We start from the raw sequence: 13,567 nt of genomic DNA on the forward strand, positions 1-13,567 counted from the left end.
TGGAAAGGGCAACAGGTGTGTGGATTCACCTTTGTTAGCCTCATATCTTTACACTATCATCATTTAATTGTCCCTATAATCCTGTTTGTCAGTTACATCCGCTGCTACTACTTTGCTGTGAAGACTCTGATCACCATTGGTGGACTGCCGGAACCCACAAAGCTCTTTGAAATCATCTTTCAGCTCATCAACTACTTTGTAGGAGTGTTTGCCTTTTCCATCATGATTGGACAGGTTGGTTACCACATTACTAATAGATGTGTTTGAGAGAGTGCATTATGTAAAATATGATAGTGTGTTTATGGATGAAATATCTAGATGCTATGATATTTGCTGTTTAATAATACTACTACTTGTTATCTAGCTCTGAATCCTTATTTGGACCATTTGTGCTCTTATAAGCTGATTATACTGTTGTCAATGGCTGTTGTGATTGGTGTCGACTCCTGATTGGGCAATGACTGTCTCTTGCAGATGAGAGATGTGGTTGGTGCAGCCACTTCAGGACAGGCATACTACAGAGCATGCATGGACAACATTGTCAAATACATGGCCTCCTACCATATTCCCAAAGACGTGCAGAACCGGGTCAAAACCTGGTACAACTACACCTGGCAGTCCCAGGGCATGCTGGGTAGGGACATGTTACTTTTCATTGGGTTGTGTTGCATTGCTTTGTCTTGTGTTGTGTTGACTCTGTTAGTGTCTGTCTCTATACAGATGAACAGGAGCTTCTGGTCCAGCTCCCAGACAAGATGAGGCTGGACATCGCTGTGGATGTCAATTATGACATCGTCAGTAAAGTCTCTCTCTTCCAGGTGCGTAAGTCTTATGGCCTCTTCAGGCTGTCTCAGACCACAGAAGATTTAAACAGCTCTATCTCTCTATATTTCTCAGTCAGCGCTTCTTCTCCCTTTCAGGGTTGTGATAGACAGATGATCTTTGACATGTTGAAGAGTCTGAGGTCTGTTGTTTACCTCCTAGGGGACTATGTCTGCAAAAAGGTAAAGGCTAAAGCTAGATGCAGTAGCTTTGCCACTTCTCTAGCGTGTTTGTTCGCGTGCATTTCTGTTTGAATGTATTTACTGTGCAGTTTGTATGCACTCTGCTCCTTCTTCTTTGTGTAAGGCAAACTGAAAAGAACAGGAGGTCTGTCCAGTTGTCTGACTGCCCCTCTGTGTTTCAGGGCGAGGTTGGACGGGAGATGTACATCATCAAGGCCGGGGAGGTGCAGGTGGTGGGCGGGCCAGACGGGAAGACTGTGTTTGTCACGCTGAGGTCGGGGTCAGTGTTTGGGGAAATCAGGTGAGCATCCTGATGTCAAGTCTGACGTGTGCTATTTATGTCACTGAAGCAAGCACACACATTTTATCCAGGGAATGTACTTTTTCCTAATTAAATGTTTTCTCTTTGGGTTGAAAGCTTGCTTGCAGTGGGTGGAGGAAACAGGAGAACAGCGAACGTGGTGGCTCATGGCTTCGCCAACATGTTCATCCTGGACAAGAAGGACCTCAATGAGATTCTAGTGCATTACCCCGAGTCTCAGAAGCTGCTCCGCAAGAAGGCCAGGTGAGAGAGAGGAAAAAGTGACTAAAACCGACTTTATTTATTTATGGGAATCCACTGATATTATGGCTGCCTTGAAGTTCACATTTGTTAGAGTGTACTGTAGTACACTATAAGAATTAATGATTGTTTGATGTTTCTGTCTACAGGAAGATGCTGACAAAAGACAAGAAGCCGGAGCCTCCGAAGGAGCCAGCCCAGGTGATCCCTCCTCGGACAGAGACACCCAAGCTACTTGTTGCTGCTCTGGAGATGGCTCATCAGAAAACAGGCCTCAAAAGGACCCTCGCCAAGATAAAGGAGAACACCAACAAATCCAGCGTTTCTCTACAGGTATGGTATTTGCTGTACAAAAACACACACATTGTCTATACACACACAACGCACCCACCCACACACACTTGTATGCTCTAAATGAACTAACCTCTCCGTTTCCCCACAGCCCTCAATGTCCTCCTCCCTGACTCCCCTGTCCCCAGTCTCTCCTGTCTCCAGTCTGGACCCAGAGCACAAGACTGGCACCATGTCCCCAACCTCAGACAGCTCCACGTCGCTCTGCCCCGCCTCCCATTGTCACAGAGATGAGACGCTGTCCAAGGAGCAGGACAACGTGGAGGAAGAAGAGGCAGGAGAGAGTGGGAAGAGGAAAGAAAAGCGAAAGCCATGAGTTGTCTCCAAAAGCTTTAAGAGCTGTCTTCATGTGGAGAAAGGGATGCAGTCGTTTATCCCTCTGTACTCTGTTGCAGAGAGGGAGACCAGAGAGAAGAGCCATGGGTCCTAAAGATCATCCAATTACGTCATCCAATTATGTCTCAGGAGTCAGAGTCACAGTTCCTGTTCCATTATACCTATAGACTCTTTTTTTTTTTACCTCACTGACTATTTTATCCCCTTGATACTTATGTATAGGGCCTAGGCTACCTAATTCCATAGGGATGTCAAACGGGTGCTAAACTGATGTCTTTGTGTTTACAATCCCAGGGGTAAATGTACCGATCAGCAATAATTGACACAGACATCATCTCGTTAGGGGGATAACAAAGCAGTCACACAGGGTATAGCTGTGTGTGTGTGAGGAGTGTGTGTGTGTGTGTGTGTGGGGGGGGGGGGGGGGGGGGTCTTCTGCCTAGGTCTTCTGTTCTGTCTGCTTTCGGAAACAAATTCCTTCTAAACCTTAATTTTTGTAAAGTTTGTTCCTGTTTTATTTATTCAGCACCGGGAGAAATGTGATTGGGAAATACTATAAAGATGTTGGAATATGAGGAAAGATTTTGCTGACGTTTATAAGAAATGTTTACGTTTTGTAAAGATGACCAGTTGTTTTAGAGTTTTGTTCAATGGAATATGTTATTTTTGCCTTATTTGTCATGGCCCTTGAGGTAATGTTTAGTGTTTCTGGGGTGAATGGGTCAAATATGTATATTTTTTTCAACTGAAATGTTAGAAAATTTAAATAAATGTCAGCTTGTAAATCTAAATATTGTTTTGTATGTGCACAGGTAGCAGTGCAGCTAATGATTTAATCAAGACTGGTATACTGTCAGTTCACCATGCCAGACAATCAAATATTTACTTTTAAGCAGTGCAGCTAATCATTTAATCAAGACTGGTATACTGTCAGTTCACAATGCCAGACAATCAAAGATTTACTTTAGCACCGACAGCTATAGCTAACAAAGTAATTTGGAATTTAGCTGAACAAATTATGACAATAGTTACAACAGTTTTTTGACATGACGGGTATGTTTAAAATAACTGTTTATCATTTTTTTTACTATCTTGACAGATCAGAAGAAGACTCATGTCCACACTCTATACATGTACATTACAAGTTTGATATTATTTCTATCATACTGTTAATCAAATGCTGTTTTCATAAGTTATTGGCGTGTAAATACATTGTAAATGGAAAACTAAATGGTGTGTATTTTACATTAGTTTTTACAGGGAAATACTTAGACCCTTGTGTGTTAGTTTTTCAGAAATCAATGCAAAGGTTTTACATAATTATCTAGATCCTATATTCCCCCTTAGAATGCATAGGGTCAAAAAACCAGCTACCAAAACTGCCAGACAATCTGTAGATTGAATGTGAATATTGTTATCATGTTGGTTGACTACATTCTTTATGTGGTCCTCCTGTAGCTCAGTTGGTAGAGCATGGCGCTTGCAGGGTTGTGGGTTCGATTCCCACGGGGGCCAGTATGAAAAATGTATGCACTCACTAACTGTAAGTCGCTCTGGATAAGAGCATCTGCTAAATGACGTAAATGTAAATGTGTGTGTGTAGGTCAGTGGATCCCAAACCTTTTTGGTTACTGTACCACCAACTGAATTTTGCTCTGCCAGGAGTGCCCCATGTGCATTTTACCAGTAGGCCTATGGTCTCATGAATCTTCTCAAGTACCCCCTGTGGATAGGCCAAGTACCCCCAGAGGTCTTAGTATTGCTCATTGGGAACCACTGGTGTAGGTGACAAAAGCTGGTATGCAACACATGCTGAGAAAAATAGCATTTGTGAAGCACCACTCAGCAAATCTGAATGCGTTGAAATCACCATGATTTTACATTTTAATCATTTAGCAGACGCTCTTATCCAGAGCAATTTACAGTTAGTGAGTGCATAAATTTTTCATACTGGCCCCCCGTGGGAATCAAACCCACAACCCTGGCGTTGCAAGTGCCATGCTCTACCAACTGAGCTACAGGAGGCCCATGATAAGTGTTTGATGTTTTTGTGGATTCTTTTAAAAATAAATCATTATGTTTTCACTTCGTCATCTTTGTGTGGTTGAGTGATATTACTGCTGATATGAAGCTTGAGAAATTGATATCGGTTTACAGTGGGAAATGGACACACCACAGTAACATAACTCACAAACAAATCAGTTTTAATGTATACATCCTTTTAGCTCGATTTATACAATTACCAGCTTAATAAAACTGCACAGTGATGTGAGTCTGAAAATGACGCAGAGAAAATAAAATAGTAAAGCAGCTAGCTAACAACTACCTTTTCCAGAAAGCCCCTCGGTGTCTAGGGCTTTATTTCACTTTCTTAGAGGAGCAGGACTAATGAACAGAATGTAATGTAGGTAGGCCGTGACTGGCCTCACACTCCAGTACAGTAGCTAGATGGCAGTGTATGCACCTTAAAAGTTGGATGCCAACCCAACCAAACCCAGGGGAAAAAGATGGTGGAAGCAGATGATGAAGTGGATTCTGAATCGAATGGCGGTAGAATCAAGGAGAATTGGAACATTGTCCAAAAGAAAGGAAAACGGTGCAAAGTAGACTACAGTGATGAGAACGTCTCTTTGTATCTTGTAGGAGTACAGTTTGTAAATGAGGAGCAGCTGATCGAATTACCATTCTTGAGGAATCCATTTGAGATATCCGAACTGGTGGAGAGAGTGCTGGGTAGAGTGAAGGCTGTGAGGATCACGAGAGACGGGCTGGTTTTGATTTTTTGTGCTTCTGAGGATCAGAAGAAACGTGTGTTGAGTCTCACCTGATTTGATACGTTTGAAGTGTTGTGTGTGTCTCTTAGGAACAGGGCACCCCTCAAGGGGGTTATACCTGGAGTCTTGTGGGAAGTAGATGTTGAAGAGATTAAAAATATTCCTGGAGTGATTGATGCACGTCGGATGAATCGTGTGGTGAATGAAGAAAAAGTGAAGAGTATCTGTTCTTTTGTTTTTTGATTTGGAGTCTCTCCCTACTCAAGTGCAGTTAGGGTATATCAACTACAGAGTCCAAGCATTTATCCCAAGACCAAGATCATTGTAAAGCTTTTGGTCATGTTTCAAGTGTTTGCAGAAGGGAGAAGCCGAGATATCCAAATTGTGGAAAATATAATATTATGTGTTAATAAAGTGATGAAAATGTGACATGTTGCAATTGTGGTGGGAACCATGAATCCACATCTTTTGAATGCCCCACAAGGGTGAAAGAGAATGAGGTGGCCAAAGTCAGGACTGTCCAGAGCATTTCATATGCAGCAGCTGTGAAAAGGGTTGAGGGTTTGAATGGTGCACCTGAAGAGTCCATGGTGGTGGATAGGCCTTCACTGCAGGATCTTGACATTTTAAAGGTTAAGAAGGTGGACTTTGTGGCCTTTATAGCTATGGTGATAAATGGCACTGCCAAGGTGGAGAGAAGGTCCAGGAAGATATAAATCATTGTGGAAGCGGCGGAGCGGTTCCTGGGGCTGAAAGATTTCTCAGCGAAGGAGTTATATGGATTAGTCACAAGCCGAACTACCCTCTCAGGCCCTAGAGCCTGAGAAGGGAGATATGGAGAATTGAAAGAAGGAAGAAGTGGGAGTTGTATTTGTTTTCTCAATGTACTATTTATATTTGGGTAGATTAAGTTAGTTTCCCTATCACGTATGGATTTTCTTTTTACCTTGTTTTGGTTTCAACCCGTCCAGTTGGTGGCGGCAATACTGCTTTTTGGGTTGTAGTCCGCCATAAAACCCACAGAAGAAGAAGAAGAAGAATCCCAACCCAAACCCGAAGAAGAAGAAGCCGAAGAAGAAGCCGAAGCCCCTCGGTTTTAGTGTTACGTCAGAATGTTTGTTGTGATCTGCAGTCAGCTGAGGGACCATCTGTGGCGCTGGCAAAGTAAATAATAAGAGGGTGATGATCGTGATGACATCTTCGTGCTCTAAATTAAATAACTGTTGTTGAAGTGAGAAAATTGAAACGCATCAAATAACTCAACATGGTGAACCAGGTCTGATTGGGACGTGAATTAATGAAACTAGCAAGATTGAAGATAGCTAGCTAATGTAATGTAAACGAGCCAGAGAGAACTAGCTAGCTGGATAGCTGCCGTTAACGTTAGTTAGCTGACAGCACTTGATGTTGTAGCTAGCTCATCAGCTAAAATCGGAATTGAAAATGCTTGACAGGTATTGACATGATCGATATAATGAAGGACTACACTCCATCTTGTAATCCAAGGATTTGACTGGGGATGAGAGACATAACCATGGAAACGCCTGAGTTACCTCTTGAGGTAAGACTAGCAAATAGGATAGTAGCCTGCTTCATAAAATGACATTTAGTGTCACTGAGGATGTGGTTGTCAATGCTTTGGGTGTCTTGACTAACACGGTTGTATCAACAACTTAATATGCTACTACCAGCTAGCTAGCTAACAAGTTATAATGCATTGAGACACACCTTATATGATCAATTTCCTTATGCATGGCACTATGATAAAATTGTTGTAAAAGACCTGGTGGTCCAATCAACTTCCTGTCTAGATCATCACCTACATCCTAAGTTTCCTCAAAGCATCAGACAGGAAGGAAGCCTCTCTGGTCTGCTGGAGCTGGTATGATGCGAGCCAAGACCTCCAATTTCAGGTACTACTCTATTCCACAATTTCCCCTAAATCTCACTAATTTCATAAATCTAACTAACAGCCTAATCCTAACTCTGACTCCATTTTCCAGAGGAATCTCACCTTCAAGTTCCCAGCCTCCATCTCCTCCCTGGATCTGATCCGGGGCCTGAGTAGGCGTTCCCGCTGCAGCCTGGTTATAAGCCACCTGGATGGCTCCAGTATGTCCCGGGCTGTGCTGCAGGGGATAGGGCTCCATCTGGGCCCTCGGCTGGAGAGCCTGGCCCTGCCAGGGAGCAGCGTGACCGAGTCTTCCCTCCTGGCCCTGCTGCCCCACCTGACCGCCCTGCGCAGACTTGACCTCCATGGCCTGGACAGCCTCTTCATGTCTGGAGCCTTTCTGTCCAGAGAAGAACACCGCCAGCAGGTCAGACCATGTAGGCTGGAGATGATGATTCTTTTAAAAAAAGTATTTTTTACACATGCCAGTTTTTAAATGAGTTTGTCCTTTTCCTAGGTGCGGGTAGCTTTAGCAGGTCTTGAGGAGCTGGATCTCTCTGACCTGCGCTATCTATCAGACCTCACCTTCAACCGTCTCACAGGCTGCACTCTCAGACTTCGCCGTCTCTCCCTGGCCGGCTGCCACATCGCTTTTGAATTTGACCCGTACCGTGGCTGCCCCGTGGGGCCTGACTCCTCTGCCCTACTCTCCCTACGGAACCTCCGCAGGCTGCTGCAGGAGCAGGCCTCCACCGTGCGGGGGCTGGACCTGAGCAGAACCAGCATCACCCCAGAGTCACTGCGCTCCGTGGCCCAGGTAGGGGGCCTGTCTCTGGAGGAGCTGCGTCTGCGGGGCTGCAAGGAGCTGACAGACTACTCTGTGGAGGTGCTCTGCAAGCACCAGCCTGGCCTCCGGACCCTGGACCTCAGCGCCTGCACAGAGCTCACCAGCCGGGCTGTACTGGCTGTGGCCCTGGGCCTGAAGTGCCTCCGGCTCCTCTCTCTGTCCCGGGACTGGAGGGTGACGGATAAAGGACTGGCTGACCTGATGACGCTGCCAGAGCTGAGGACCCTGGATCTGTCTGAGTGCCTGCATGTCAGTGGGGCCGAGATAGTGAAAGGGCTCTCTGCCCCGGAGCCCAGGGCACGGCTGGAAACCCTCAGCCTCAAGAGCTGCACCTATATCAGGGTCAGTGTGTGTGCTGCTCTCTCCCTCACATTACTATGACTTTACCTGAGCTGTTTTACCTGACTCTTTTAGGATTTATCTTTTATAGAATGAAATGTTTATCAGGACATCATCTCTCATGTTCCTTTGTTTCCCATCTCTCTCAGGACCTGGCTGTGTTCTCTCTGGCTCGGCTGCTGGGCTCCAGTTTGCGGGAGCTGGACCTCACCTCCTGCGTCTACCTCACAGACCTGAGCGTGCGTGCTATCGCCACCTACCTGCCCGGGCTGGTGGTGCTGCGATTGGGCTGGTGCAAGGAGATCACAGACTGGGGGCTGCTGGGCATGGTGGAGCCCACCAAGGAGTGTGAGCCCAGCAAGGAAATGGTGAGAGAGGGCTGGGTGGGGAGAAGTGTAGAAGTCTTGGGAATAGGATATAAGAAAGCAGACCTGTGGGAGTGTGCAAGCTACAAGCGTGCATGTGAGAATGAATGTGTGTGATAGACAAGGGCCTTTAGCCTGTTCCTGTGATTGTGCCAGAGCAGAACGCTGTGTTCAGCAGTCAGCCACTCAGAGGAAATCTCTCCTTATTCTTCTCCAAAACAGGAAATGGCCTCCCAGAGAAGTGCTGTTTCTGGCGTGACGAACGCTAGAGAAGTACCTTTGTAGAAGAGGATGTGAATGTGAATCCTTGCCTACTCTTGTTTCTTGATTTGAGCTCCCAAGTTGTGGTAGGCTTCAGACAGACAGAACCTGGTGAGGTAACTCTGTGCTGATACTAGTCTGATTAGATCTGGTGATGATGGGCCCCGTGTAGCTCAGTTGGTAGAGCATGGCGCTTGCAACGCCAGGGTTGTGGGTTCGATTCCCACGGGGGGCCAGTATAAAAAAAGAAATGTATGCACTCACTAACTGTAAGTCGCTCTGGATAAGAGCGTCTGCTAAATGACTAAAATGTAAAATAAGTAGACTAGCTGGTCTTGTCTGCGCTTATATTCATGTTACCACCACTGTAGTTTACTACAGCCATACACCCCTGACCTTTATCTGACCTTCAACCTCTCACCCTGACTCCTTGCAGGAGCACAAGGGGCCCAGCTTCACCTGTACTTTTGGGAACATGGGTTTCTTCCGGCCTCCCAGCAAGCCCTTGCAGGAGAAGCCCCGGCTGGTGACGGACGAGGACCTGGGGGTGTTCAAGGAACAGGAGGGGGCCTCACTTCTGGCCCTCAGGAGCCTCCAGGAGCTCGACCTGTCTGCCTGCTCCAAACTCACTGACAGTAGCATCACACAGGTTGGTCTACCATGAGAATATACAGGCTATGGTTAGGGCAAGGAGTTTTTCCTGACTGGGCAGAATTAACCCTTGGCCATGGTTTTAGGTTTTTCCTGGTCAGGTTAAGAAACACTCCATTTAAGGGACACGTTTAAAAAAACGTAATATTCATAATCTCCAGCACGACCCCAACATCAACATATGTGGAAATGCCGTGTTTCTATGTTTTGTAGTTTAGAAGATAGAGGAAGATAAGTGTTTCCAATGACATCATCGGTGTGCGTCGTGTGATTTCTTTTTTTTTTTTAACCAATTGTGAGTAGGCATTGCCTACTAATTGTCTACTAATTGGTTGATGATGTCATTGGAAATACCCATCTTCCTCTATCTTTTTTTTACTACAAGACATAGAAACGTGCCATTTTCACATATGTTGATAATGGGGTAGTGCTAGATATGATGAATATGAAGTTGAACAATTTGACAATTTCCCTGTAAGTGGTTGACGTCCTGTGTCCATTGAATGGGGAACCTTAGTTAACCGGGCAATTGTTGTTGTGAGCAGGTGCTGCGTTATCCAGACCTCCAGCGCCTCTCTCTCTCCATGCTGCCTGAGATCAGTGATGACAGCCTGGCGTCGGTGGCCTACCACTGCCGCAGCCTCACCAGCCTGGCACTCAGCCACTGCCCCCAGATCAGTGACCAGGGTATCGCCCGCGCCGCCCCCTACCTCGCCAGGCTGCAGCACCTCTACCTGTCCTGCTGCGACACAGTCACAGATAGGTGAGACACGCACACAGAACCCCAGAGAGACAGACTGTGTTATCTGTGTATCAGGGTTTGACAGCAGTGAACTCATACTCCCAACAGGTCTCTCTCCATGCTCGTCCAACACTGTAAGAGACTGCGGACGCTGGACATCTCCATGTGTAAAAACATCTCCATAACAACGGTGGACCTCCTCCAATCACAGCTGCCCTTCCTAGAGAATGTCCACTGCCGCTTTGTGGGCGGAGCTGACCTGACCCTCACACTCTGATAGGGTTCTGACTAGGTGGAATACAGCTACGACTAGAAGTGACTTTGTCGTAGCAGGTTAGGATAATTAATGGATTAGGTTAGGAGAATGAGGTTAAGGTTAGGAAAAGGGTTAGGGTTAGCTAAAATGTTCTCCTAACCTGCTACAAAAAGTAACTTCTGGTCGTAGCTGTACTCCATTTAGTCACAACCGTCTGATAGGTTGAATGTCCCCCAAAAAACATTTATCCAGAAAAGTTCTGCTTGAATCACAATTCAGTACCTGCTCTTATTATCCAGAGTTTATTTGTAATAGATTCAGTAATTTATCTTAGTTTTAACCCCTGTAAACACCTAATATGGGGTGAATGTATTACTCAGTAAGGACCCATAGGGCCAATTTCTTAGACTCAAATTAAGTCTTTAAAAATCGGGTGTCGGGTCCTCAACGTACTGTTGAGCACAGGAGATTGGTTAGTGGCACCTTAATTGGGGAGGACGGCTCGTGGTAATGGAATGGTCAGTGGTGTTTGATGCTATTCCATTTGTACCGTTCCATCCATTATTTGGTTGTGCATCAGCAGTCACTCAATTATCCCATGTCAGCATTTTTCTTTTTGTTATTGGTAAGTTAGTCTAGCGGCCAGCTATCTGAACTTGTAGTAAGCATGGTCGAATTACCGACCGGGGTGGGACCCATTGATCATCAGTTATCATATTAAAAACTGCAAACATTTGCCTCCACCCTATGGCAAAATGTGTAGAATTGCAGGAAATTAGCTGTAAAACATATATTTTTTAAATCTTTGCTGTCACGAGGGGGGCTGCTAAAATGATTTACTTGGGGGGGGGAATATGGATGTGGGTACGCAGACCCACGAGCCACTGTGGACCCTCATGATGAGCCCCCACCCCCATCAAAGTTGCCCATTCCTGGTGTAAGCCGTGTGAAATAAGGACACTGTTAATCTCAAGGTTTTAGTTTGATTAGAATTAGTCTGGTTTATGGAGCTGAGGAACCAAATCGGTAGATACTGCACGAACCTTTAACTGGCATAGAAGATGTTCTCTGATTAAAAAGCACCTTGTAGTTGATCTCAGAACCCAGAGCCAGATCTTCTGTGATCAGTCTTAAATGGCCACACTGTAGAGAAATATTGATATCTATTTATCATCAAAAGTTTTGTTTAGCTGACTTAAGTAATTTTGTATTCAACGTAAGTTAACACTGCCACTGAAGGAAGCAAAACTGTTAAAATGTTTATTTGAAAACGTAAAATTATATATGTATCACATTTTAAGATTTAATTGTTTCAATAAATGTATGCTTATCTGTTGCTTGGAATCTTCTATGAGTCCATGAGTAATTTGTTTCTTATAGTTTTCTACCAGACCATAAACCAAGCTAGACAAGGACAATCTGTATAAATCATATTTATTTATTAATGCAACACTGATCTTAGTAAAGCATAAATTAGGGGTTACCACGGAGATTGGGTGTTTAACATGAATGGACATGCAATGAACAGCAAATTCACCCCAAACTCCAGGTAAAACCAGATTACTGGCTAAGGAAAAATCAACATTTGAATTTATGATTGTTAGCTGGCTACAAAAATCCATTATTATTATTATTCATTGGCCGATAAGATTTTGAATATGAAAAGTTGAAGGTCCATCATACTGACAGGACTTGTTTACTGTTGTACAGTATATTACAGTAAAATTTGATTTAGGTCAGATTTATCTGCCAGGATCATTCATAGTCATGAAAATAAAGCCCAAGTACCCTACAATAACATCAATATTTTTAAAACAATTTTTTAGTCATTTAGCAGACACTCTTATCCAGAGCGACTTACAGTTAGTGAGTGCATACATAAAAAAAAATATATATATTCATACTGGCCCCCTGTGGGAATCGAACCCATAACCCTGGCGTTGCAAATGCCATACTCTACCAACTGAGCTACATCCCTGCCGGCCATTCCCTCCCCTACCCTGGACAACGCTGGGCCAATTGTGAGCCGCCCCATGGGTCTCCCGGTTGCGGCCGGCTGAGACAGAGCCTGGATTCGAACCAGGATCTCTAGTGGCACAGACCACTGCGCCACTCGGGAGGCCATAAAGTTACATTACATTTTAGTAATTTAGCAGACGCTCTTATCCAGAGCGACTTACAATAGCAATTAGGGTTAAGTGCCTTGCTCAAGGGCACATCGACAGATTTTTCACCTAGTCGGCTCGGGGATTAGAACCAGCGACCTTTCGGTTACCGGCACAACGCTCTTAACCACTAAGCTACCTGAACTAATATCCATTTGTTATGGACTGAAATTCATAACGTACCTATAAGAGCCTTTGTCCTCAGCTCCAAAAAACTTTGCCAGGCTTGTAGCGAAATCATTTGTCAGTGATACATAACACTTTAGCTACGTTATCTGTATAATGTACCATAAAAGCAGGTGGTTGACCCATTGATCAAGTTATTTGCTCAATAAAACCCCATTGCCTAAGATTGAACCATTTGAACAATAGCCATCAAACCTAATGGCAACCTTAAATAAAACATACAGAAGATCAATCAATCATGACCATCATCAAAACCAGCTCATGGGAGGCTCTCTGAGGTATTCTATTTAAAAGTGCTCCTCTTGAGCCAATGAAACTCAATAAAATACTATCTGCACACAGTTAAAAATAGGATTTAATATATTATAAATAGGGATTTGAATAGGCTTGGAGCTGAGTATCTGTTCTTCAACTCATTAAAGTACCACTTTAGAACAGGGAGTAGGGATTCTGTTTGAGTAGTTCAAGTTAAGTACAATGTCAGAAATCCAAGGGATTCTGTCTCAGAGACAGTATATACACAAATATATGTATATGGCTCTGTTCTGCCTCAGTCCTTGGGTTGAGTACCTTCAGAAGAGCTGTCATGCATCCTGCCTCACAAAGCTTTCAGTTTATGGAAATCACACCCGAGAAAAGTAGAAAAACAAACATAGATATGACAACAATGAAACGAACTCTCCGCCTAAAGACAATCCACAGAGGAGCGTGGAGGACAGGAGCCATGGAGAGGTGTAGTCAGATGTCAGGACGGGAGATGAACTGAAGTAAAGCTAAAGCCTCAAGTATCCAACAACAGAAAACATACTCTCACTGTACAGTTACAATACACTTGTG

General features: G+C 44.4%; 1 protein-coding gene across 2 annotated transcripts; it reads left to right on the forward strand.

The window, feature by feature from the left end:
* The first annotated feature begins 6,082 nt into the window (after window positions 1–6,082).
* On the forward strand, window positions 6,083–11,725 carry LOC311137170 (uncharacterized protein). Of its 2 annotated transcripts, XM_084171522.1 has the most exons (9): window positions 6,115–6,588; window positions 6,839–6,940; window positions 7,031–7,345; window positions 7,436–8,107; window positions 8,254–8,472; window positions 9,167–9,379; window positions 9,927–10,144; window positions 10,232–10,415; window positions 10,569–11,725. In XM_084171522.1, exons 1-8 carry the CDS (start codon window positions 6,547–6,549, stop codon window positions 10,398–10,400), a joined length of 1,950 nt encoding a protein of 649 aa, XP_084027648.1. In that variant the 5' UTR covers window positions 6,115–6,546; the 3' UTR covers window positions 10,401–10,415; window positions 10,569–11,725. The 2 variants fall into 2 exon arrangements, with proteins under 2 accessions (XP_084027647.1, XP_084027648.1); XM_084171521.1 differs by having other exon boundaries at window positions 6,083–6,588; window positions 10,232–11,725.
* The last annotated feature ends 1,842 nt before the right edge of the window (window positions 11,726–13,567 follow it).

This window comes from Coregonus lavaretus (assembly GCF_964263955.1).
Source record: "Coregonus lavaretus genome assembly, chromosome: 11".
Classification (NCBI taxonomy): Eukaryota; Metazoa; Chordata; class Actinopteri; order Salmoniformes; family Salmonidae; genus Coregonus; species Coregonus lavaretus.

What these genes read in the sequence shown, in the direction of transcription:
- LOC311137170 (XM_084171521.1), top strand. Translation starts at nt 6,547, where the DNA reads ATGAGAGACATAACCATGGAAACGCCTGAGTTACCTCTTGAG. An exon ending in CGCCTGAGTTACCTCTTGAG is followed by an intron (nt 6,589 to 6,838) that starts GTAAGACTAGCA and finishes CTTCCTGTCTAG; the next exon opens with ATCATCACCTACATCCTAAG. An exon ending in AGAGCTGCACCTATATCAGG is followed by an intron (nt 8,108 to 8,253) that starts GTCAGTGTGTGT and finishes CATCTCTCTCAG; the next exon opens with GACCTGGCTGTGTTCTCTCT.